The following is a 24,349-nucleotide window of genomic DNA, read 5'->3' as shown; positions in this document are numbered from 1 at the left end:
TTGAGTTCATAGAACTTATCGATTGGATGACATTGAGCTATGAACTTAGTAGATCAACATAAAGCAAGCCCATTGATGATTAAAAAATTGATTGATTGATTGAAGATATAATAGGAAGTCTATTGGAGTCTCGGGATTTAGTTAAGTTGGTTATCTTTAATAGATTTATAAAATTAAGGATTGAATCCCGATAAAGATCATGAAATTATCATCGATGTAATAGTTAGTTTCGGTTTTCTGATTTACTCCTTGCCAAGATATGGGATAGTCGTAGGGAGTCCAGATCCTCTGGTATGTAGTCCTTAGTCTCTTCTTGATCCCTTCTGTAATTTGCACGTCTGATTGTAGTTGGAATCCGGTCAAAATTAGCTATGATCTTTCCTGAATTCATCTTCCCACCTACGTTTAGTATTGGGTTAGCCAAGCGACCAGAGGCCGTTGGCGGTGAGCGGACTGTTCCTTACTCGGTATCATACAGTCTGTCCATCGCTGGTGGCCTCCGACCATTTGACTCGATTCAAAACTATAACTTAATTAAGAAAGTGAATTCAGAGAAAATCTTATGTGTAAATTACAGAAGAGATTAATAAAAGATGAGAAATTGCGGGCCAAGGATCTGGTTTCAGTCGTGTAAGGACATCAACACGAAGGATTTCAAATTTTTTTTTTTTGGAATATGAAGCCCATTGATGTTCCAACATCACGCACCGAATAATGCTCATTCACACCGGTGGACCCACTGATTTGAAGTCAGATGCTTACCAAATGATGACGCTTACCGGAAAATCTAAAACCAAGTGAGATGCTTACCGATCGATGCAGTGTGTAAATTAAATGACGAGCGAATGCGAGAACATGTGCGATCACTAATGCGAGCACAGTACACGCACTCTCGATGGCCAGGAGAGCAGAAGACAAGAGAGAGAGAGACAGATGCTGCATTCCGAATCAATTCCGACCAACAACAACCAGCGCAGTGTCTGGGATCGGAAGAATCAACATCAACGATCATTCACCAACTTTTCTGAAACATTTATCAGAAGATGCACTTAAAATGAGAGAATATTTTAAAAGAAGCACTTAATTTTTTAGATTATCAAACTCTCTATGGTGTTGCATTCAAAAAAAAAAATAATACCACTACGGTACTGACTTTCAAACAATAATACTAGTGTGATGTTATATTTCAAAAAATCACACTATTGTGAAAAATCAACATCCAATGGTACTAATTAGAATTTATGCAGTGCCAAAATAGTACTGATTTTTGAAATACGGTATCATTATGGCTTTGATTTTTAACCATTGATTTTTAAAAATTAATATAATAATAATATTGTTTTTTGAAATATAATACCACACTGATGTTATTCTTTGAACGTAGCATAGTTGACGGGAGGAATAAAATGAAAAATTATATACCCTTTGAGAAATATAAAAGTTAAGTGTGTCTTCTGTTTTACAATTTTAAATAGGCCTTTTGATCGATTACCGTTTTTGAATGATTAGATCATTTACTTTGACCGACAATAACATTGATTTTTGAAATGTAGCATCATAATGAACCCATTCTTTAAATGTAGCACCATAATTTTTGATGGGGAAGGTAAAATAAAAAATAAATATGTCCTTTAAAAAATATAAAAGTTAAATACGCTTTTTTAAGGATTCTATAATTTTAAATACGCCCTTTGTTGCTATTTTTGAATGATTAGATCAGTTATTCCAACAGAAGTATGGACAAGGAATTTACCCTGCTCTCTACTGACCAACGGAAGAGATCTCTAGAACTGAGATTACTCTCCTTTTACATTTCTTGATTCACGCAGCTTCCGCTGCAGGCAACACAGCCAGTTTACACCCCTTAGTATTTTTTTATCAATAATAAATGAGTTTAAATAATAACAAGATACAAAAATTTTCCATGGGTTTACAAAAGAAGAAATAAAATGTAGCAATATTTGAACTTTATAAATTTAAAAGACTTCATTCCCCATAATCAGGCCATCTAAATGGCGGGACAAATTGTTAACACCGACAACAATAAGTTCTTGAAATATTCGGCTTCCAGCAACTCTCATTGAAACTCATTTTTTTTTTCACCATGAAGAGCATGCAAATTGAGCAAAGAGCAAAAAAATGTTCTAAGAATAGAACAAGAACTATAGTTGACATAAGAATCAAAAGAAATGATGCACAAGAAAATATTACATATTGTTTTATTCAAGAAAAATAGTAGGTCCTGAAATAAATATCTTAAGAATGCCACACTACACCATTGTGATAAAACAGCAAACTCAGTTTGACTTTGAATGCCACACTACACCATTGACAGCGCCACGGATGTCAGTGGGCCATTCATCTTTCAGCTGCACTAGAAACACCGATATCCACACGGAGATGAAGGGTCTTTAAGAACATAAGGAAGATGACACAAAGCTCTGAAAGAAAATTTAATTTTTTTTTAATCTGGTACAAAAGGACTATGCTTCATTGATACATCAATGTAGTTGCACACATACATTAGGCTGGGAAACAAAGGAACTTCATAATCATGAAAAATCCATCTAGTTTTTGCCAAGTTGTGAACATACTCATTTAGATGCCTATGATGATATCTCTGACCTCGTTTCCACATGAAGTTCAACTTTCAGTTTTCCATAACCCAGCTTATCAAACTAACAGATGAGCAACAGCACTAATAAGTGTGCCTAATAGTTCCAGGAAGAATAATTTTTCTACCAAATGCTGAAATTTTCTACGTAGCCTCTGGTTTGACATGCATCATTGTCAGTTCCTCTTATTTACTTTCAGCCATCCTTTTCCGAATCTCATGTGCTGTATTGAAGATGCCAAGTGTTGGTTTGTTGCAGACGAAACACTTCTTATTCTTTGCATGATGCTGTCGAAAAAAAATTGTAAATATAATGAATACAAATTAAGGTGTCAGAATGAAGTTGAGCATCCTAACTTAACAACAAAATTTTTACAGCTTAAGCACCAATAGCTAGTACAATTACACATCTTAACCTAGTGAGTCCCATTCCAGTATATATTGACACTGTTAATGATTCTATATAGTAAAAGGTCCAGTTCACATTCATAGCTTCAGTTTGATATGGGAAAAACAAATTCCAAGTCATTTGAATGTGCTAAATCTAGAGAATGCTGAAAAGAGAGTCTTGTGTCAGTGTAGGAACAATGATAACTTAGTGAACCAAAGATATGGGAACAAACTTATAATGAAAGCTTTCAAATCACTTGAGATCTAACATACTACTTTTCGTTTTTTGATAATCTAGGAGTCGAGTCTTCCCCTGGTTTGCCTACTAGGTAAATATGACGCACAACTTATGCACACTTAGAAGCCGACCTCCAAGATATTAAACCATGGTCCTTGACTGCGCACTACACCCGTAGGGGCTTTAACATACTAGCTTTTGCTGATATATAAACTGGTCAACCTTGATAGGTCAAATATAAAGCAATAAAGAGATTGCTATCGAGAAATGAAACAAACATGCATTATGCCGTCAGTGCTAAGATTGGGTGTCCAAAATAAAGCGGTATTTAAACAATTTAACTTTACAGCATGATTTACACTGGAATCACCTTACAAGAATGATATGGTTATTTATGATAAATCGAGATGCATGAATTTGTATAGCAAATATCCTTTCTAATTATGTAAGTGTTTTACTTAGTAGCAGAAGAAAATATATGACACATAACTCGTTAGAATACATGAGAAATTCCATACTGCCATCTTCACACAGTAAGCCCAGATAACAAACACATTATGCAGATTAAAAGCTCGGACCTTAGCATAATGGCTTGAAAAATTAAATTGAACAATGCATGTGAGTAGCATACAAGCCGAAGGAAATCATTATCAGGAAAAGCATATGCCAACAGATGCAACATAAACATCCCATACCTTTAGAGCACAATGTTCACAGAAGAAGTGTTTGCATTTGGTCACTACCGGATCCTCGAAAGGTTGTCTGCATATAAAACAGGCAAAAGGAAGGATTTCTTCGTCATCATCGTCGTCATTGCCATCCTCATGATCAGCCTCATCGTCGTCTCCTCTACTGCTTCCTGCGAGTCTCTTTTTTCTTGCCTTCTCAGCCTCATCCCACTCCTTCTCCAGTTGCCACCCTGATTTATAATCCCCTCTATCGTGCATAAACTTACAGGAATCACCATACCCACAATACCCAGTCTCCTTATAGTCCTTACAGATGTCAGGCTGGTAATCAAACCTAGCCGATAACCGGATGTGTGCGGATGCCCTCAGTGGCCCATGGGCACCGCCTGCTTTCTCACCTGCCACTGTCTGTTCTCTCCTGAACCCTGCTTTGTAATCGGTGTACCCGTGGATCCCCTTGTATACCTTTTCATCGCCCCCTCCGCCAGGCTTGGACTTGCCCTTGAGACCCTCCTCCGCCCTCTTCAGCACCCTCTCGCGGATGGCGCGGGCGTCCTTGGAGAACTCGGTCTCCGTCTCGAGCGATGCGGTGGCGCGGCTGTCGTGCTGGACCTGGATCTCCTTGGACGAATCGAACTGGAACAGGGCGCCAGCCTGGATCCCGCCTGCGTCCTTGTCAGGGTTATCAGTAGTGCCGTACTCATCGGAGGCTTTGGAAGAGGGCTTGGAGGAGGACGAAGAGAAGGAAAGTTTATTGTCAGCAAACTTCTTAGCTTTCATAGTAACGGGACCGGAGGACGGAGCGTCATCGCCGGAGTCATTTTCTTCATCGGAGTAAGCTTTTCGCTTGCGGATGTTCTTTTGCCTTGGGGGCTTGCGGAAGAAATTGCAGACATCGCTAGATTCCGCCATGGATTGAGATTGAAGATTGGTGTTTTGCTTGTATTAGGGAAGGAATCGACGAAACGAAGAGTTAGGGTTCTTCCTTATTTACCTGTATCCGGTGTGGGTTCCACAATGAGTATCTAATATCCAATAAAAAGGCAGGTGGTAGCTTGGGTGTCACGCTTAGGTTCAACGAATATAAATAAATAATGATATAAATTATTAATTTTTGCAAAAATAAATCATAAAATCTTTATTTAAATTTGCATGCAATTTTATAAATAAGACAAATGACATTGAATATATCTACTACAATGAGATAACTAGATTTTTAAAATATAATAAAATTAATTTCTGAAATTAATTTGAATTTAAAATATAAGGTTAAAAACAAAAGGTTATAAATTTTATTGTCATTTTATACTTTTTTAAGTTTAGACAATAATTATTTTAAAAATTATTCGATGTTATAATTAAATTTAATCAACAAATTTATTTATTTATTTTAATTTGAAAATATTATTAGATTTTTTTGATAGTTATTCATACAAGAAAATGAATGCAATTTAGGATCTATTTAAATTAAAAAAAGAGAATTAAATAAAAATAGAGGTTGCTATTTACTATTGATTTTTTTTATCTACTTTCAAATATTTAATCTTTTATCTTATAAATTTTTTTTTATTAATTATCAATCTAAAGTATGTGTAACGGATGACCTAATTGTTTAATATCTCAAATTTATCGTTTTATTAGAGGAAAATATTTTATAATCCCTAGAAATTGATATTGATTGATTATGCTTAAAGAGAATAACCAACTAGGGATGAACAATAAGAAGATAAATTCTACTAATATGTATTCGACAGTTTCACACAGGAAAGAGCAAAAGATGAATCTAGAATTTTATGATATCTTCATTAATTCCAAGTAGATGAAAATATCATTAATTAAAGTGTTTTTTTTTCATATTTTATTTTTTAATTTTATTAGTTTTTATGTCGATATAACAATAATCTAGTCATTTTAATCAAATTAGATTAAAAAAATATTAAGCTAATTTACTTTAATAGTATAATAATTATTGCACTGCTACACATTTAACAGTTTTAATAACACTAACATAAAAATATTTTTGAGATAAAAATACGATAAAAATGTTATTTTGATATTTTAAAAAAACCTTTTAACAAAAATAATAATAATAAAGAGTGTTTTTTTTTAAAAAAATACCTTATAAATAATATATTTATGATCCAATCATACATAATTTATTAGTCGATTTTCCTCGGCCTCCAGTATTTTTACCCAAATAATATAAGCCCTACAGAATTAGCTGAACTCAAGATCATAAAAGCTAATAACCCTCATCCCGAAAGTTTTTTCAGGATTAATCCATGCAATTAGAAGGAAAATAAATTCTAGCTAAGTGGCCCTTGAGCTAGATGAAAGATAAAAATCATTTTTGAATAGATGTCAATGTCCATGATCGAAATTGCCATGCATAAGACTGATTTGATCGGCCTCAACTCAGTTCGTTGAAGAGAGACATACAAAACCAATAGAACTATATGCATCAGATAGCACTAGTTTGAAATAATTCGGGCTTCACTATTGTAATGTAAAGTTTCCAGTGATGTAAATAGAATCGCTTATGTATCAATCAAATGGAACCTACTTTACAGAACTGGTCGCTTGGCTGCAAATCTTGGCAAGATGTAGACCTGCAGAAGACCTGCTGGTTTTGATTCTGGCGTTGTAGGTGTAGGGTGTTAGCTTTGTCCTTGAGTTCCTGAAACGCTCTCATTGTTTCGACATCAAAACCGCTAGCAAACTGGATATGATCGAAAGAAAAGGGAATCAACAACAGCTTTATATTAGCGCGTGTAGGTGCATTGCAAGTGTATATAGAAAGTGTTCCTCAAGTACCTGGTGCACTCTGAAAGCAAAACGCACACCCTGCAGCATCAGCTCTTCTTCGTCGGGACTACCTGCTATAATCTCCAGTTCAGTGGAAACCCTCTTCATGTATTTCATTGCCAACTTCACTGATGCTAACTTGATCTGGTTATAGATTTATACAAAGAAGAACAATTTAGCTGACCATTTCATGATTGTGTTTAATGCACACTGTCCATCCTTGGAGGATCGAAAAATACTAATGATGCATGCAAAGAGTAAATATTAAGGATGTTGAATCATAACAATGAATCCTTTCTTGTTGCGGAATCAAAATGCAAAGAATGACTCTGACAGTGGTGATTTACAAAGTATGACAGATCACAAATATTGACAATGAAGAATTTTTATGTGGAAATTTGAAGACTAAAGAGTGCGAACGAGATAGGAAGTCACTATGGAGAAGAACAATACGAAACGATAAAGCAATTGCATTTAAGAAAACACAACAATAAATTTTCATAAAATGAGCACAGTTATGTCCTCAGAATCTCCCAAATCACAAAAGGGGGCATATGCATCGGATGGGATCATAAACTAGTTAAACTATCTTTGACCCCATAAACTAGTTAAACTATCTTTGACCCATTTAGAAATATATGGACATTAAGCTATTTAGATTAATGGTGATCTAAATACACCATATCGCTTGCAGTCTAATTGGTGCATTGGTGCATTTGGCTTAACTTGCTCATTTGACCTAATCAAATTGAACGACCTGCCCGCTTTGTTCGGTTCATTAATAATATTTACTGTTAAGATAATTTTAAATGACACTTTGTTAAAACACATCATATTTTACAAAGGTATAAAGATGCTTTCTGTTGGAGAAAACAATCAGTTGTCAGAGATTTTGGAAATTTGTCGAATTTAAATTATACGAAATTAAATTCAACTTAGCTATTGAGATGACCTGAGCTAATAATCTCAGGCTGTCAGCAGGGGTTGGTGCCTGCTTAGTGCCGAATGCAGCCTCTACAGTGGTCGAGCGAGCTGAGCGAGAGTCAGCCCGGGCGAGTGAACTAAGCGATTGGTCGGGCGAGAGGTCGGCCGGGTGAGTTAGCCGAGCGAGTAGACGGTCAAGCGAGTTGGAGGCTAGCCGGGTGCAGAGGCTGGTCGGGTGGGTGAAGCGACTGGGTGAGTGAGCCTTTGTCTGAGCGAATCGATCGGACGGGCAAATAGACCGACCGGGTGAAAAGGCAATGCACGTGGCCAGCCGGGCGAACTAATAGAGTGATCGAGCAAACTGTGCGAACTGCCGAGTGAGTGACCGGTCGGGCGAACTACTGAGAGGGCGGTTGACCGAGCGAGCTAGCGAATGACCGGTAGAGCGAGCTAGCGAATGACCGGCCGAGCGAGCTAGCGAGAGAGCGGCCGACTGAGCGAGTGACCGAGCGTGCTAGCGAATGACCGGTCGAGCGAGCTAGCAAGAGAGCAGCTGGACATGTGAACCAAGGCCTACGATACACAGTTTCCTTGAAACAAATTCGTTCCACCTCCGGCTGTGCTTCAAGGCTTTCTTGGGTCGTCTATTTCCTAGGATACAATGATGAACCATGATTCCCACCAAACACTGATGGTCACGGCGAACCGAGGGTACCCGACTGCTATCACGGACACTCCACCGAGCAAGAGATGCACGATAGAGAAAAAAAAGGAAACGTTGGTGGAGAGCTTCTGTTGCTACTTTTCTATGTGAGTAACCTTTTGCTTGCGGCCACAGCCTTCTTATATAGGAGCTCAGACCAATGGACAACGTTAATAATCGTTTAATTATCATTATTCGCCAGCTGTGAAAAGCTAACGTTTCACTCGGCTGCATTAATCTTAAATTTAATGCATCCATTACACACTTAAATAAGCAGCAAAAAGTTTATGTGGCAAAATGTTAGTTGTTCCACTTGGGCAAATTCTGCCCCGATCGGTCCGGCATTTGGCGCGCGCAGGTCGTGCTCACACACAAGTCAACTTGATTCAGTGCAATCCCGACCCTGTTTTTGCACCCCACACCCCCTTGTGAAGATCTGTTTGCTTAATGACAGATAGTAGACGCGATGTCCTTGAACTGTTCTGCCGTCTGTGTAAGCATTGACATATCTCACCCGAGACTCTCCTTGATACAACTCAGTTCTCATGAGTATATTTGTTCTTGCCCATAAACATGCCTGGTTCTATGAGAAGCTCTAAGAATTGTACCTCCAATTTTTTTCGAAGCGGCCCCACTTCTTTCTCACATAGGTGATCTCTTAAGAGTATTCCACATTACTCTTCTTGAATCATTAAAAGTTGTATGCTTAACCTCCATCCTTCACTGATTCATTGGGTCATTCCCCCATAGTAAGCAATGTTGTCGGTACAATTAGGTTGTCCCTTTGAACCTAGTTCCTGGGATCTCCAGTCTGCATAGGTTGGGTTTTCCTTTACACCAACATTTCTCATCGGCATCAAACCCATTCCTCGCGATGAGTTGGCAATGAACTTTGTGTTCAATCCCTTAATTAACGGATTTGCTAGATTATCCTTTGACTTCATATAGTCAATAGGGATAACCCCGTTGAGAGTAGTTGTCTAATGGTATTATGTCTATGACGTATATGTCTAGACTTACCATTATACAGATGGATCTGTGCTCGACCAATTACTGATTGACCATGTCAATTGTAATGTATACAAATTGCTGGCACAGGTTTCGATCATCTTGGAATATCTTCTAAGAATTATCGTAGTCATTTAGTCTCTTCACCACATTTGTCAAGAGCTACAAATTCATATTCCATTATGGATCTGGTTATTACTGTTTGCTTAGAAGATTTTCAGGAAATGGCTGCACCCCCCAAAGTGAATATATATCCACTCGTAGACTTAGGGTCTTTTATGTTAGATATCCAACTCGCATCGTTGTATCCTTCGATCACAGCAGGATATCTCGTATAGTGCAGATCATATTCACGAGTATACCTCAAGTATCTCAGTACTCTTGTTATCCCTTTCCAGTGCCCAACACCGGGATTACTCGTGTATTTACCAGTTTACTTACTGCGTAACCCAAGTCTGGTCATGTATAACTCATTAAGTACATCAGATTTCTAATCACTCGAGAGTACTCTATCTGAGAGATACTTTCACCTCGATTTTTCGATAGATGTTGACTCGTATCTATCGGCGTTCGTGCCAACGCAGTATCACCCTTGGTGAATTTCTCAAGAATTTTGTCCACGTAATGGGACTGACTAAGAACAAGTCCTTCTGTTGTTCTAAGAATTTTGATTCCTAAAATCACATCAGCTAGACCCATGTCTTTCATGTCAAATCTTGAGTTCAACATATTTTTAGTGGATTTGATTATCTTATCATTACTTTAATGATAAGTATGTCATCTACATATAGGCACAAGATGATGTAGTCATTTTCTGTGACTTTCATGCAGACACATTTATCATATTCATTAATCTTGAATCTATATTCCGTCATGGAATTATCAAATTTCTCATATCATTGCTTTGGTGCTTGTTTCAAGCCATATAATGACTTCACCAATCTACAAACCTTGTTTTTCTATCCTGGTACAAAAAACCCCTCAGGTTGCTCCATGTAGATTTTCTCTTCTAAATCCCCCTTTAGAAAGCGGACTTTACATCCATTTGATGCATTTCGAGATTTCATAGAGCGGCAATAGCCAACAATATTCTAATGGAAGTTATTCTCGACACCGGAGAATACATATCAAAGTAATCGAGGTCTTCTTGTTGTCGGTATCCTTTGATCACCAATCTGGCCTTATACTTATCAATTGTGCTATCTGACTTCATTTTCTTTTTGAAGATTCACTTGCAACCTAGTGGTTTACTTCCAGGAGAAAGATCCACAAGTTCTCAAGTGTGATTTTGCAAGATAGAGTCAATCTTAGATGCAATTGCCTCTCTCCAGTGAGGTCCATCAGAAGAGCCTACAACTTTTGAGTAACTTCGGGATTTACTTTCTAACATGAAAGTAATAAAATCCGATCTGTAGGATTTTTCTACCCGAGCTCTTTTGCTCCGTTTAAGCTCAACCTCCACTGGTTCCTCATCATCATCTTCACCTTGTGTTTCATATGTCCGCTTTGAGGAGCTAGCATCCTCTCGGATCTTATACGGAAACACATGCTCGAAGAACGAGACCTTTCTCGATTCGATTATCGAGTTATTGTGTATCTCCAGTATGTGTGACTCATACACACAAAATTGATATGCATTGCTGTTATGTGCATATTCAATGAATATGCAATCAATAGTCTTTGGTCCTATCTTAATCCTTTTCGGATAAGACACCAAAACTTTGGCAAGACACTCCCACATTCGTAAATATTTGTAGGACGGTTATCTTCCATTCCACAACTCATAAGGGCTCTTATCTATTTTATTTCGAGGCACCTTATTTAAAAGGTAATTAGTTATCACAACTTCCCCCATATGAACTCTGAGGTCCAGAGCTCAATAGAAGAGCATTCATCATCTCCTTTAGAGTTCGATTCTTTCGCTCAGCAACTCCATCTTGCTGAGGAGTATAAGGAATTGTTGTTTCGTGTCTGATCCTATGTTCAGCACACAACTCAGCTAACGATGATACATATTCACCGCCTCTATCACTTCGAACCACCTTAATCTTTTTATTAAGTTGGATTTCAACCTCATTCTTATAGAGAGCAAATTTCTCTATAGCTTCATCCTCTTTTAAGAAGATACACATAACAATATTTTGTGTTATCATCTACAAAAGTGATGAAGTATTTGTTCCCACCACGTGTTGGAGTACCTTTGAGGTCGCACACATCGGTGTGAATTAGCCCGAGTGGTTCGTTGCTTCTTTCAACATGTTGAAAGGATGACCTTGTCATTTTCGATTCAACATAAATCTCACACTTGTGTTTTGGGTCAAGGTTGAATGTAGGTATGCTTTGTATATTTATTAATCTACGTAACACATCGTAGTTAACATGTCCTAGTCTACCATGCCACAAACAAGAAGAGAACTTTTCATTTTTATTTATCTTAGGCCTAATCACCATTACATTGAGCTTAGACAACCCATCAGATACATAGCCTCTTCCTACAAACATTCCATTCTTAGACAGTACAACTCTGTCTGACTCAAAAATAAGGCGAAAGTCATGCTTGCTTAACAGTGATCCGGACACTAGATTCTTCTGAATCTCCGGAACATACAACACATTATTCAGAGTGAGGTCCTTGCCCGAGGTCATCTTCAACACCACTTTTCCTTGACCCATGATGTCCGAGGTTGCTGAGTTCCCCATGAATAGCTTGTCTCTATTGACTTCTTCGAAGTTGTGGAGCAACTCCTTGTTGCAGCACACATGTCTGGTGGCTCCAATATCACTCCACTATTGTCACGGATTTGAACCCACCAGGTTCAACTCAAAGACTACAGCACAGAGGTTGCCCATTTCTGGTCCCTCGTTCAGATTGACCTCCTGCTTCTTCTTCGGCTTTCTGCATTCCGAAGATTTGTGACTCACTCGGTCACAGTTGAAGCACTTCCTAAAGAACTTTTTATTGATACCTCCTATGAGTCCCATCTTGGAAGACTTGGTGTTCTTTCATTTCGAGCTTTGACCGTGCTCGACCACGTTGGCTTTCATAGTAGCCTAATAGAACATCTTTCTCTCTGAACTCTTGTTGTCTTCTTCAATGCAAAATCTAACAATGAGTTCCTCTACATTCATCTCTTTCCGCTTATGCTTCAGGTAGTTCTTGAAGTCCTTCCAGCTTGGAGGCAATTTCTTAATGATAGTAGTTACCTAGAAGGTTTCACTCAGAACCATCCCTTCTGAGTGGATCTCGTGCAAGATCACTTGAAGCTCCTGGACTTGGCTGATCGCCATTTTGGAGTCAAACATCTTGTAGTCCAGGAATCGACCCACGATGAACTTCTTGGCCCCTGCATCCTCCGTCTTGTACTTCTTGTCCAAGGACTCCCATAGCTCTTTTGCCGTTCTCTTCATGCTATACACAGTGTACAGTGAGTCGGCAAGGCAGTTGAGGATGTAGTGTCAACAAAGGAACTCAAATGAGTCCATGCCTCCACTGCACTAATGGTTTGCGCATCAACATCCTTAGCACGCTTGGGAGGGTCCTCGATCAAGAACCGAGCCATATTGACATGATCAAGTAGAAGAGCATCTTCTGCTGCCACCTCTTGAAGTTCAGTCCACTGAACTTCTTTGACTTTTCCCCGTGATTGATTGTCACAGTTCCAATTGAGTGGAGGCGACATTCATGTGTTGAGTCTGTTGCACCTCAACATTCTATTCGGTGGTCATCTCAACAGAAGCGAATCTGTTTCAAGATTGTTGGAGAAAATAATCTGTTGCCGGAGATTTTGGGACTTTGTCGAATTCAAATTACACAAAATTAAATTCAACTTATCTGTCAAAATGACCTGAGCTGATAATCTCAGTCTACCAGCAGGGGCTGGTGTCTGCCTACTACTGAATGCAGCCTCCACAATGGCTAAGTGAGCCTAGCGAGCGTCTGGCAAGAGTCAGATAGGGCGACTGAATTGAGCGATTGACCGGGCGAGAGGCTGGTCGGGCGAATTAGCGATCGGGTGAGTGAGCCTTTGTCTAAGCGAATCGACCGGGCGAGCAAAGAGACCGACTGGGTGAAGAGGCAGGTGCACATGGACTGCTAGGCGAATTGACAGAGCGGCCGAGCGAACTGCCAGGTGAGTGACCAGCCGGGCGAACTACTGAGAGGGCGGTCGACCGAGCGAGTGGCCGAGCGAGCTAGCGAATGACTGGCAGAGCGAGCTAGCGAATGACCGGCCAAGCGAGCTAGCGAGAGAGCGGCCGACTGAGCGAGTGGCCAAGCGAATGACCGACCAAGATAGCTAGCGAATGACCGACCGACCGAGCTAACGAGAGAGCGGTCAGACGTGTGAACCGAGGCCTGCAATACGTAATTTCCTTGAAACAAATTCATCCCACCTCCGACTGTGGTTCGAGGCTTTCTTGGGTCGTCTGTTTCCATAATACAACAGTGAACCGTGATTCCCACAAAGCACTGATTGTCACAGCGAACTAAGAGGTACTCGACTGCTATCACGGGCACTCCGCCGAGCAAGAGATGCACGATAGAGAAAAAAATAGGAAACATTGGTGGAGATTTTTCTTGTGCGTAACCTTTTGTCTAGCGTTAATGATCGTTTAATGATCATGGTAAAATGTTGGTTGTTTCACTTGGGTAAATTCTGCTCCGACCGGTCTGGCATTCGGCACGCGCAAGTCGTACTCGCACACGAGTCAACTTGGTTCAGTGCAATCTGGACCTTGGATTTGTACCCCCCTCGCACTCACGCATGAAAGAGAGAGTCTCTCCCCTTGCATTTGTTTAAATCATCAAAGCATGTAAATCAATATAAACCAACCAATTTACCTTAAAGCTCTCAATGTGGGACTAAAGTCTCATTCACAATGGAGCTCCATACCTCTTCCACCTCTTCTCCATTCACATATATCCAACACTTTTTGCCCAGATATGAAATGTATTTTAGTAGCATGACTCAAACCCTGAATTAATTATTTTATTTCAAATTGTTCATCTAAATATTAGAATAAAATCCTACCAAAGAAATCATTCTAATTCAATTCTATTTTATACGTGTTCACAAGGTGTAGCTAGAGCCTGGGACATGGAAGGATGGCTATTTCTTGATTACTACTAGTCAATCAAAGCTAAGAAAAGATTTAATAAAAACAAAGATGAGTATTTCTTCACTTAACCACTAGTCATTCAAAGCTAAAAAAGACAACTTATAGGGACAAAAAGACTCAAGAAGAGACAAGGATATCTATACATATGTACGAGTGCATTGCTGTAAAGCGTCCAAGGACTCACAGGCATACTTACCGGTCCCTAATTTAACTCTGATGTCATTTTCTTTTCCGGGTCAATGGTCATCTAAACTCCGAGCCTACTGGAGCACTGATATGGTTCATCTGAAGTGGTTTAGTATTATCGCCCCAGTAAAACATGAGCAGATAAATTATGAAGGACAATTTGTCCTATTCTTTATAAGGAAGAGATCACTGCCCCCAGGGCGTAGCACAGACGGTGGGCGCATGGTATCTCTGGCGTAATGGTCAGGGGTTGATTCTCAGGAACTGACGACCTGGGGTTTACCCCGCCATGTGCTTATGGCCTGTGTACCTGCATGAACCTCCCTCCATATCCATGGGGCCGGCACTAGGGGGGCCGCTAAGGTAACGGATCTATTTTTTTTTTTTTTTATAAGGAAGAGATCACACCTAATAATAAGATATTTTATACTGGTTGAAAATCAACCTTAAAATTTATTTGAGTAAATATTTAAATACTAACTGCGCTGAACACCGGGCCTATGAAATTATTGAATATTGCCAGAAGACTTTCTTTCCATCACACAAGAAACAAGGGTATGTGCATGCCTGGCAAATTGGCCAAAGGGCCATGGGCACAACGACCAAAACTTCCCTTTGTCCTTTCTTCCTTCCCACACCCACCACGAACTTCCCAAGAAAACATTGATGAGATTACACGAAAGGCCCGAAGTAAAATAAATAAATAAATAGATAGATAAAACAGAGATCGTAGGGTGGTACCTGACTAAAGTATCCGCAGTCCTGCATCCATTCACAAGGAATGCCAAACCCCTTGTATCTCTTTGTCGCATTCTCTCGAACACGTGATAGGTCGTAGACTGCTTGCTCCAACCTGTTGAGTAGAAACCTTGGCCAGACCCTGAGAGCTAGTAGAGTCCCTAACCAAAGAAGAGAAGAGAGCAGAGGAAGAGGGGTCATACTTTTCCAGGAGCGCCTGCATCTTCTTTAGAGCGCAAGCGTATGGCTGGCGACTATCGTCGCGAAAAGACGACGCCTCGGACTCTAACTTTTTGAGGTCGCAGTAACCGAAGGCTGCTTCGCGCATCGCGTCCGCTTTCTGCTCCGGCCACTCGAAGTGCTTCAACACTGCTCTCTCGTCCACCTGGCCGCGTCGTCCACGACATCATCAATGGGACGTACTGATACACAGCTTAATGAAATTTGCTATGGGGAAAAAGAGAGAGAGAGAGTACGAGGAAGGCGAGCTCGTCATCGAGCCATTTGACGAAGGCGACGACGTCTTCGATATTGTTGAAGACCGCGTGTTCCACTTCTCTGATTAAGAACCTAATGAATTCGCCTTGCGTCTCCACGTCCGTCTTTATCTTTGATCAATAGAGCAAACAAGAAAGAGCTTAATCAAAAGAAGTAGCATAGACTGTGCCCTATAACGTGAGCCAATGGCCAGTGAAGCGGCAATTGTGTCAATTTGAGATAGGAAACGGCGGCGAAGAGAAACGGAGAAGGGACTTACAGCAAGGAGGTGGGCGGAACGGTTTTCGATTTCGCCGATCATGTTGCGTGTATTTGAAGCGACGGAAATGGTGGCTGCTTCAGGGCCCCCTCCGCTCGATTCCTTCTTGGTATCTCGCCGCATCAAGGAATGGTAGAATTCCACCACCTCCGGCACTCGCTTCACGCATGTCGACGCCGGTCTGAACCCCCTCGACGGCGGCGGGGGCGGAGGGGGAGGTGGAAGCAGCCGGCCTCCGTCATTAGGAGAAGGGCCCGCGGGTGGAGCCGCAGGTGGAATCGGCGGAAGTCCTGCTAATTTGACGGATTTGCTCATCGTCCCACCAAATGGAGTCTCTGAGAGGAAAGACGAAGAAGACGAGGTGGAGACGTTGTTCGGCATAGGAGGGGGTTTTGGAACTCGAGCAATTCGGGGCTTCAAGACGTCGTCTTTGTCAAGGCCGCGAGGTTGCTGATGCGCCCCTTGGGTTTCCGCTTCATCCGCCTTCGCATCTCCTCTCTTGGAGGTTTGGGCGTCTTGATTTGGGCCGACAGTGTCTACGCATTTGGGGGCTTTTCGCAAGCTCCTGAGGAGATTCGACCTCGCGGAGGCGTCAATAAGCCCTTGGAACTGCTGAGACGACGAGCAATCCTCGACCACTCCTTCCGCCAAAGCCCGTGACTCACGATGGCTCTGCTCTAGAGCAGCCTTCCTCAGCTTGTCCGACTCGGCTTCTAACTCCGCAATCTTCTTCTCCCTACGCTTGCTCTCCTCTTCGCTGCTCCGCAACTTAGAGCTCAAGCCCGCGACCTCGTCGCGCAGCGCACAATTCTCCACCTCTAGACGCCCAATCCGGTCGTGGGTCTGAGAGAGCTCGTCGGTCTTGTCGGCGATCTCCTTCTCGAGGAAGGGTACGATAGCGACCGTCTCTTGGAGGAGCTTCTGCTCCAAGAGCTGGGTCCGGAGGAGCGACTCCTTCTCCTGTAGTTCCTCCACGAGGCGGAGCAGCTCGGCGACCTCAGGCGGACGGGGCTGCACCTGGGCGTTGGTGCGTGGGAAGTAAACGCCGAAGGATCGAGCAAATGCGGCAGCAGTTTTGGGGTTGAAAGAAGGAAGCGGAGTCGGCGGTGCACGATGCCCCGTGGTCCCCGGAGACGGCTTCCGGGAAGCAGAGGTCGAGGAGGACCTGCAAGTAGCCTCGGCCTTGGGCGTGGCGGGGCTTCGGTGGAACCCCATGGCGGCCTTCACCTTGCCGGCGACCATGGAAATCTCTGTGCGTTTGCCTCTGTTTCAATTCACAGCGAGTGGGGCGGTCTTGCCTGATCAGGGAGCCGGGCTTTTTATGCTGTCTATCGCCTCTTCTAGATGCAAAATTTGAAATAAAGGCGACGTAAAATGAATAATGATTAAATAAAGGTGGCAATTTGGAAAGGGAATGAATAAAGAGTGCCGATTTTTATCAAATTTATAAATAAATAACCAAAATAAACTTATAATATCAACCAAACAAATTAAAATATATAAAATTTTTAAGCAATTACATAAGCTCAGCTCAATAATAACTAAATAAAATAAATTTAAGCTAAACTCGAACAAAATTTAAGCTAGTAAAAGTAAATTATTGAAAAATTGAACTACTATTTCAACAGGTTGTTCATTTGAGATATGATTTTATTTGACTTAATTACTTTATCAATAATAAACTTGAATAACACAATTACTAGACTTGATTTGTTACCATCTGCTCGTGCGAAAGCCACTGCCAACACCATGCAGTGCTCTCCCTGCGTATGGCAAGATCCTCTCTTCTAAATTGGATTGATTTGTCCTGGTGGAGAGTGTGGAGGCTTTGCCACGCTGTTATTTTTTAATTTAACCGATGTAGCAGAACAATTGTCAATTAGAGAAAAATCTTTAGTCATAATTTAAATTTACATATAATTTTCATATTCAGAAAATTTTATTTCCACTCGCTCCTTTATTTAAAATTTTATTTACTTTAAATTTTTCATGTAAATATCATTATCTAATTATCCTTTAAATTTTTAATAAAAAAAATCTAAAAATAAATATAATTTTAAACTAGAATTGAATATATTTTTTCCTACTTAATATAATATACTCCTAAAATCAGCACTATTTTAAAAAATATAGTATATTTTTCATCAGCACTATTTAAAAAAATCTAATATATATATTTTCCATCCAATTGAGGTAAAATAAGAGTCATCTTTAATTTGATAGAAAATATATTAAATTTAAATTTAATAGGTTGAATTTAAGAGTAATTATATTTTTTAATTTTTTATATATAAAAATATCAAAAATAATTAGATAAATTAATATTCATTGTATTGGACTAAGAATAGAAATACATATAAATTTTCCTACAGAACAAAGCATAAATCGATAAGAGCTATAAAGAAATTGAAAAGCAATAGAATATTTTGCACGGCATATTGGCTAGCTTTTTGACCTTATGCCTCGACCGTTTGAGATTTCTTTTTGTAATCTTGAAAGCTACTACTCATGCAATAAGGCTACTAGTTGAATTCTCCATTGACTTTAACCATCTTTATTTTCTACTTTAATTTCTCAAGAAGTTGACTATCCAATGCAATTCTTTAATTATATATATATATCTCCCTCCATATACATAAGATAGATACTAGGAACCATTAATATAATGAATATATATATACTTTTTACTCGAGATAAATTTCTAAAATATCTAAATTGTACACCATAATTTTCAAATTATTAAATCACATATCCCCTTCCTGTTTTAACTTTATCCTCAAATCAATTTGATTGGAATAAAAATCAATCGACTAATTTTTTTCAATCGAATTGATTCCTTTAGATGGTTTTGAAAAAATTGATCAGTCAGTTTGATCAAAACTGGCTGATGTATAAAGACCTCGAAATGATATTAAACCAATTCTTATATATTTATCTAGTTCTCCTGATTATAAAAATACCATCAAATATCAATTTGACTCAATATATTGAGAATAGTAATTTTTTAAAGACGATTACGTTAAAAAACTAATTCGTGTTTAAAAAATCATTACTCTCAATATATTTGACGATCAAATTGATGTTTAATAGTATTTTTTGTAATCAGGAGAACTAGACGAAAACATAAGAACCGGTTTCATATAATTTCGAGGTCTTTAAGTTAATCAGCCAATTTTGATTGGAAAAATGTTATTAAATATTAATTTGTCCAAATATATTGAGAACAGTAATTTTTTAAACATGAATATGTCTACAAATTAATTCGTATTCAAAAAATCACTGCTGTTAATATATTGGGTCAAATTGATATTTGAGAGCATGAATATAATCATAAGAACTAGAAGAACTCATATGATCTGGTTTCACTTCATTTCGAGTTCTCTAGGTCCATTAACCGATTTTAGCCAAATGAACATATATTGATTTTATGTAGATTCATTGGACCATAGTTTTAAAAAAATCACTGTTCTTAATATATTGCATCAAATTGATATTTGATAGTATTTTTACAATTAGAAGAATTAAATGAACATATAGGAATAAGTTTTATGTCATTTCAAGGTTTCTAGATCCATCAGTCATTTTCGACCAAAATCGACTGACGAGCCTAGATACTTCGGAATGATATAAAACTAATTCATATATATTTGTCTAGTTCTCTTAATTATTAAAATACTATCAAACATCAATTTGACCGTGAGAGCGATTATTTTTTAACAAGAATATGTCTAAAAAACTAATTCATGTTTAAAAAATCATTACTCTTAATATATTTAGTCAAATTGATGTTTGATAGTATTTTACAATCATGAGAACAAGACGAATATATAGGAACTGATTTCATATCATTCCGAGGTCTCTAGCTCGATCATCTGATTTTGGTCGAAATTGGTTCATGAATTTTTCAAAAAGAATGAAATCAATTCGATTGGAAAAAAAATCAATCGACTAATTTATTTTTCCAGTCAAATTGATTTAAGAACTAGGGTAAAATAAAAAATGGGTACACAATTTAGTAATTTTAAAACTATGATACATCATTTAAATATTTTAAAAATATTTTAAAAACTTATTTACTGAGTTAAATAAAAAACCGAAAATTCATATTACTACAGGCCAGTCTTCTTCATTGAGGCAGTTCGTAGTTCATCCACTCCATGCAAAGGACAGAGTGGTAAAAGGAGGAGCCACCGGCAGGTGACAGGAAAAACATAGGCCAGCAGTGGAAAGAAAGCAGGGGACTTTGTGCACTAGCGCCTGGACTTTATCTTCAAAGTAGGAATCTTTGTATGAAGGCAATCCAAGTCCAAAGGTAGCAGCAGAATCTTCAACGTACAAAATACAGATCTATTGTCCTTTGTCTCTTTCTCTTTATCCTTCTTTTCCTTTAGCTGGTCCTGTTGAAGAACCCATGAGTTAGCTGAAAGTGCTGAAGTCTCGCGTAATTTGTAGTCTAATCTATTCATCGGTGGACTTTGCTTAGGACACAAGGGTGGAGAGGTGAAGTCGATCAATTATGACATGTAAATGACGAAGGGGAAGAACACCCACTCATGGAGTGTAGTGACCATGGATGGGCTTTAATCGATTGCCTGTGTGGGCTTGTGATTGTTAATTATTGACTATGTTCCATTTGTTTTCAGCCTCATGTCTTGCCTTAGACTCAAAGATGCATTTAAGATTGAGAGTGCTTATGATTTCATTCGGTGTGAATTTTTAGTGGAATAAGAAATCTCAAATTTAATTATAGAAATAGCCTTCTACTATCAATTTGTATGGAACAAAATGATTTCTTAATTAAACTTCCGCATTCATGTTTGACATCTATAATGCACAAAACCTTTAAAAATGGTTTGAGAGGAGATTAATATTAGCACATTTAACAAGTAAAAGAATCATAGAAAGAAATCTCAATATCTTATCCAAATTATATAGAAAATAAACATACAAGGCATCATAAATAATACAATAGAAAGGAATACTTGGGATGTATATTTCGAAAAAAAATGTATTTAATTATCACAACTAGTTATACTTTATCCCATGATCATTTAACTTTATATAACCTTATATTAATATCCAAATTAGTTAATTATTTTGCTTGAAGTTCACTAGTTATAATTCACTAATTATTCTTTCATAGGTGCAGGTTTATAGGAGTTATATATATGATTAACTCTTAAATGGAAAAGGACTCCATGCTGATGTAGCTGGAATCCATTACCTTCTCAAATCTCAAACATCAATCTTTTTTGACACCCATATTAATGCTTCTTCTGCCATGTCTTTATCCTATTCTATGAACAAGAATCGCTAAAACGATCCACTAAACTTTAGTCAGCCATTCGAGTAATGTTAGGAGAATGGTTTTATTATATATTTGATCCATCTCGAATGATTAATAATTACTTGCTAGGATTATTATGTATGGGGTCTTTCCTATCGTACTTCGAGGATGGTGCACAAATGGTTAGCACAACTTCCTGCAGGGTCTATAGCCAATTTCGATGAGCTAACACATAGTTTCAAGGCATACTTCAAGCATAGCTAGCGAATAGCCTATAATGCTGACAATCTATATATGCCACTGAAGAAGGAAAGTGAAGAATGCCTCTCAAGGTTCATAAGAAGATTTATGAAGAGAGCCCAACAAGTAGATGATTTCAACTCTTCCATCCTAATGACATCATTTAAGTTTTCATTGAAATGACATAACACTACAAAAGTCATTGATTTGCACTGAATTTTCTAGAAAAATTCATCGCAAAATTTTTTTCCAATGAATTTTGCAACAATTTTTTTCCCATTGCAAATAAATCGTTGCAAAATCTTACGATGAAAAAATAAAAATTTATCGTAAAATTTGCAACAAAATAAAAATTTGTCACAAACTTCAATGCAAATGAACAATGAAAACCATTTTCATTATAAAATGATAAATTTTGCAACAAAATTTTTGTAATGAAAATGATTTTAGTCGCTTATTTGCAACGAAGTTTGCTGCAAAGTTTTATTTTGTTATAAATTTTAAGATGAATTTCTATTTTTTCACACAGAAAATCTATAAATTTGATACATCATTCATACATAAATATAATACATCATTTATACATATAAAGTCGATAAATGTGATACATCATATCTGATATATTCATTCACAACAATGATCTCATAATAAAATCAAACATCCCATAACAAAATGATAAATCAAAGATCCCATTACAAAATCCAATACATCATACATGGCAAACCAAGGATCCCATATAAAATCTAATACATCATACACAAACAAATTCCAAAACAAAGTTAATATAAGAAATCATCAATAAAAGATTCCATAACATTGTTCAAGTCAAACTAGACAATGTAACAAACTCTCTTCTATGATTTCATATACTTCCTCCTCTTCGTCTTAATCTTCTTCCTCTTCTTCTCCTTATCAGAAAATAAACAAACAAAAAATAAGATAGTTAAGATAAAAATACAGAGAGTAATAAACTAACACAAAACTAATGTAAACGCTTACCTCTTCCGACATGATTTTTTTTTTCACCACCTTCCTTGGCGACCCTGTTTGAAACAAGTTAACACTAATCAAAAATACAAATTTAAAGGGAAACAACACAAAGTTAATCAAATACAAATGTTCAAAAATACTAAATCTATCAAATAACGCTCATACACAATAGTTTCAAGCACAACCATCACCATCACCACCACCATCATCGTCATCATCATCACTATCATCACCATCACCGGGAGGAATCTGATTTGGAACAGAAGCTAATTGAAGATGTTGCATGATGAAATTCTGTTGTTGGTGCAAATCGCTTGATCCTTTTGCCTCAAGCTATAGATTCATATTATGACAGATATCTCAAATCCGTCATTATCATCACTAGCACCGAACTTCTCTGTGCTAGCTCATCATATCTATTATGTATTTTCATGAGAAAAATTAAAATAAATTTACATTAACAATATAATAGAAACACATATAGTGATATATAGGATCATGAGACTATATAGGATCTAAATTATAAACATTCATATTAATATTGAATAAGTTGAAATTTATGAAAAAAATAAAAGAATCTATGTCAAGTAATTCATTAGAAATCAAATGATCTAATAAGTAATGAAAATAAATTAATTTCAGATAGGCTAATCTAATAAATTCATCTTACTACATTGTTATGGTATATTCAATATAATATATTCAAATCAACATTAATAATATCCACTAAATAATTGAAAGTTCTTAAATTACAAAGCTTAATTACTTTAGCTCTCTTCCCCCTCCACGTCTTGTTTTTTTTTAAATGTGTACGTGAAAGTGTCTATGAATAATAGCTCAGGTCTCATTTCCTTGGCCTAAAAATACTATTAGAAATAATAAAATAGTCTGCATTAGATTCAAAAATTAGTATTTGAAAAAAAAATAATCTTTATTTATTTTCACCGATATTGATCAAGCTTCTCGCATACGTCGCAAATGATTCTCTAGAATTATAAACTTGATTTGTTTTATTCTGTTGACTCCTTCGTTTGCTGTTTTCATATTCCAAAAAATTTACAATCTTGCCCCAATTGTCCTCGGTGATGCAGTTTGACTTTTTCCCCTTGGTTTTCACATGATTTAGTACACGTCAAATGTGATCGTCATATTTTTTTCCTTAAAAATTCTTCTTATTTCTAACTCTTAAATATTGCCCCAAGTGAATACCCACTGCAATAAAAAAAGTAATTTATTATATTCACTTTAATTTCATATATAAATTGATTGGGATAACTTATCTTGAACTCATTCCACCTAGCTATTTTGTTTGATTTGGAGTGCTTGTATAAGTCATCGAATTCCCTTCCCAATGATTATTCATTATTCTATTAAGCTCATGAATTACATGTATAAAATTTATAAATCTATACATAAAGTTACAAACAAACAATGTTAAATAAATAAGATAGTTGAAAAAAAAATAAAACATGGAGAATAAATAAAAAATACATGTAAAATTTAAATTTTAGTTATTTATGAATCTCCACAAGGGGCTATCAACTCTCGACTATCTTCCCTCTCAACAACTAAGTGTCACACCGAAGGGGTTGACCAAGGTACTGGTGAAGGTACTAGTGAAGACATTTGTTGAGAATAGGAAGGTCATGCAACTAAGGGGGG

The 24,349-nt window shown here is 37.7% G+C and overlaps 2 protein-coding genes across 2 annotated transcripts; both read right to left on the bottom strand.

The window, feature by feature from the left end:
- Window positions 1-2,193: 2,193 nt before the first annotated feature.
- Window positions 2,194-4,917, bottom strand: LOC121989393 (zinc finger CCCH domain-containing protein 1-like). Its single transcript, XM_042543414.1, has 2 exons — window positions 3,938-4,917; window positions 2,194-2,902 (listed from the first exon to the last, which is right to left on the bottom strand). The coding sequence occupies exons 1-2, from the start codon at window positions 4,841-4,843 to the stop codon at window positions 2,801-2,803; spliced, it is 1,008 nt and encodes a 335-aa protein (XP_042399348.1). The 5' UTR covers window positions 4,844-4,917; the 3' UTR covers window positions 2,194-2,800.
- A 1,486-nt stretch (window positions 4,918-6,403) lies between these two features.
- LOC121989391 (protein CHUP1, chloroplastic-like) lies at window positions 6,404-17,496 on the bottom strand. Its single transcript, XM_042543413.1, has 6 exons — window positions 16,171-17,496; window positions 15,890-16,021; window positions 15,617-15,798; window positions 15,417-15,528; window positions 6,746-6,880; window positions 6,404-6,650 (listed from the first exon to the last, which is right to left on the bottom strand). Exons 1-6 carry the CDS (start codon window positions 17,410-17,412, stop codon window positions 6,480-6,482), a joined length of 1,974 nt encoding a protein of 657 aa, XP_042399347.1. The 5' UTR covers window positions 17,413-17,496; the 3' UTR covers window positions 6,404-6,479.
- Between the last annotated feature and the right edge of the window lie 6,853 nt (window positions 17,497-24,349).

This window comes from Zingiber officinale, chromosome 6B (assembly GCF_018446385.1).
Source record: "Zingiber officinale cultivar Zhangliang chromosome 6B, Zo_v1.1, whole genome shotgun sequence".
In the NCBI taxonomy this organism is placed as follows: domain Eukaryota; kingdom Viridiplantae; phylum Streptophyta; class Magnoliopsida; order Zingiberales; family Zingiberaceae; genus Zingiber; species Zingiber officinale.
Note: the sequence above shows the minus strand (reverse complement) of the source record. Positions and strands in the feature narration are given on the sequence as shown.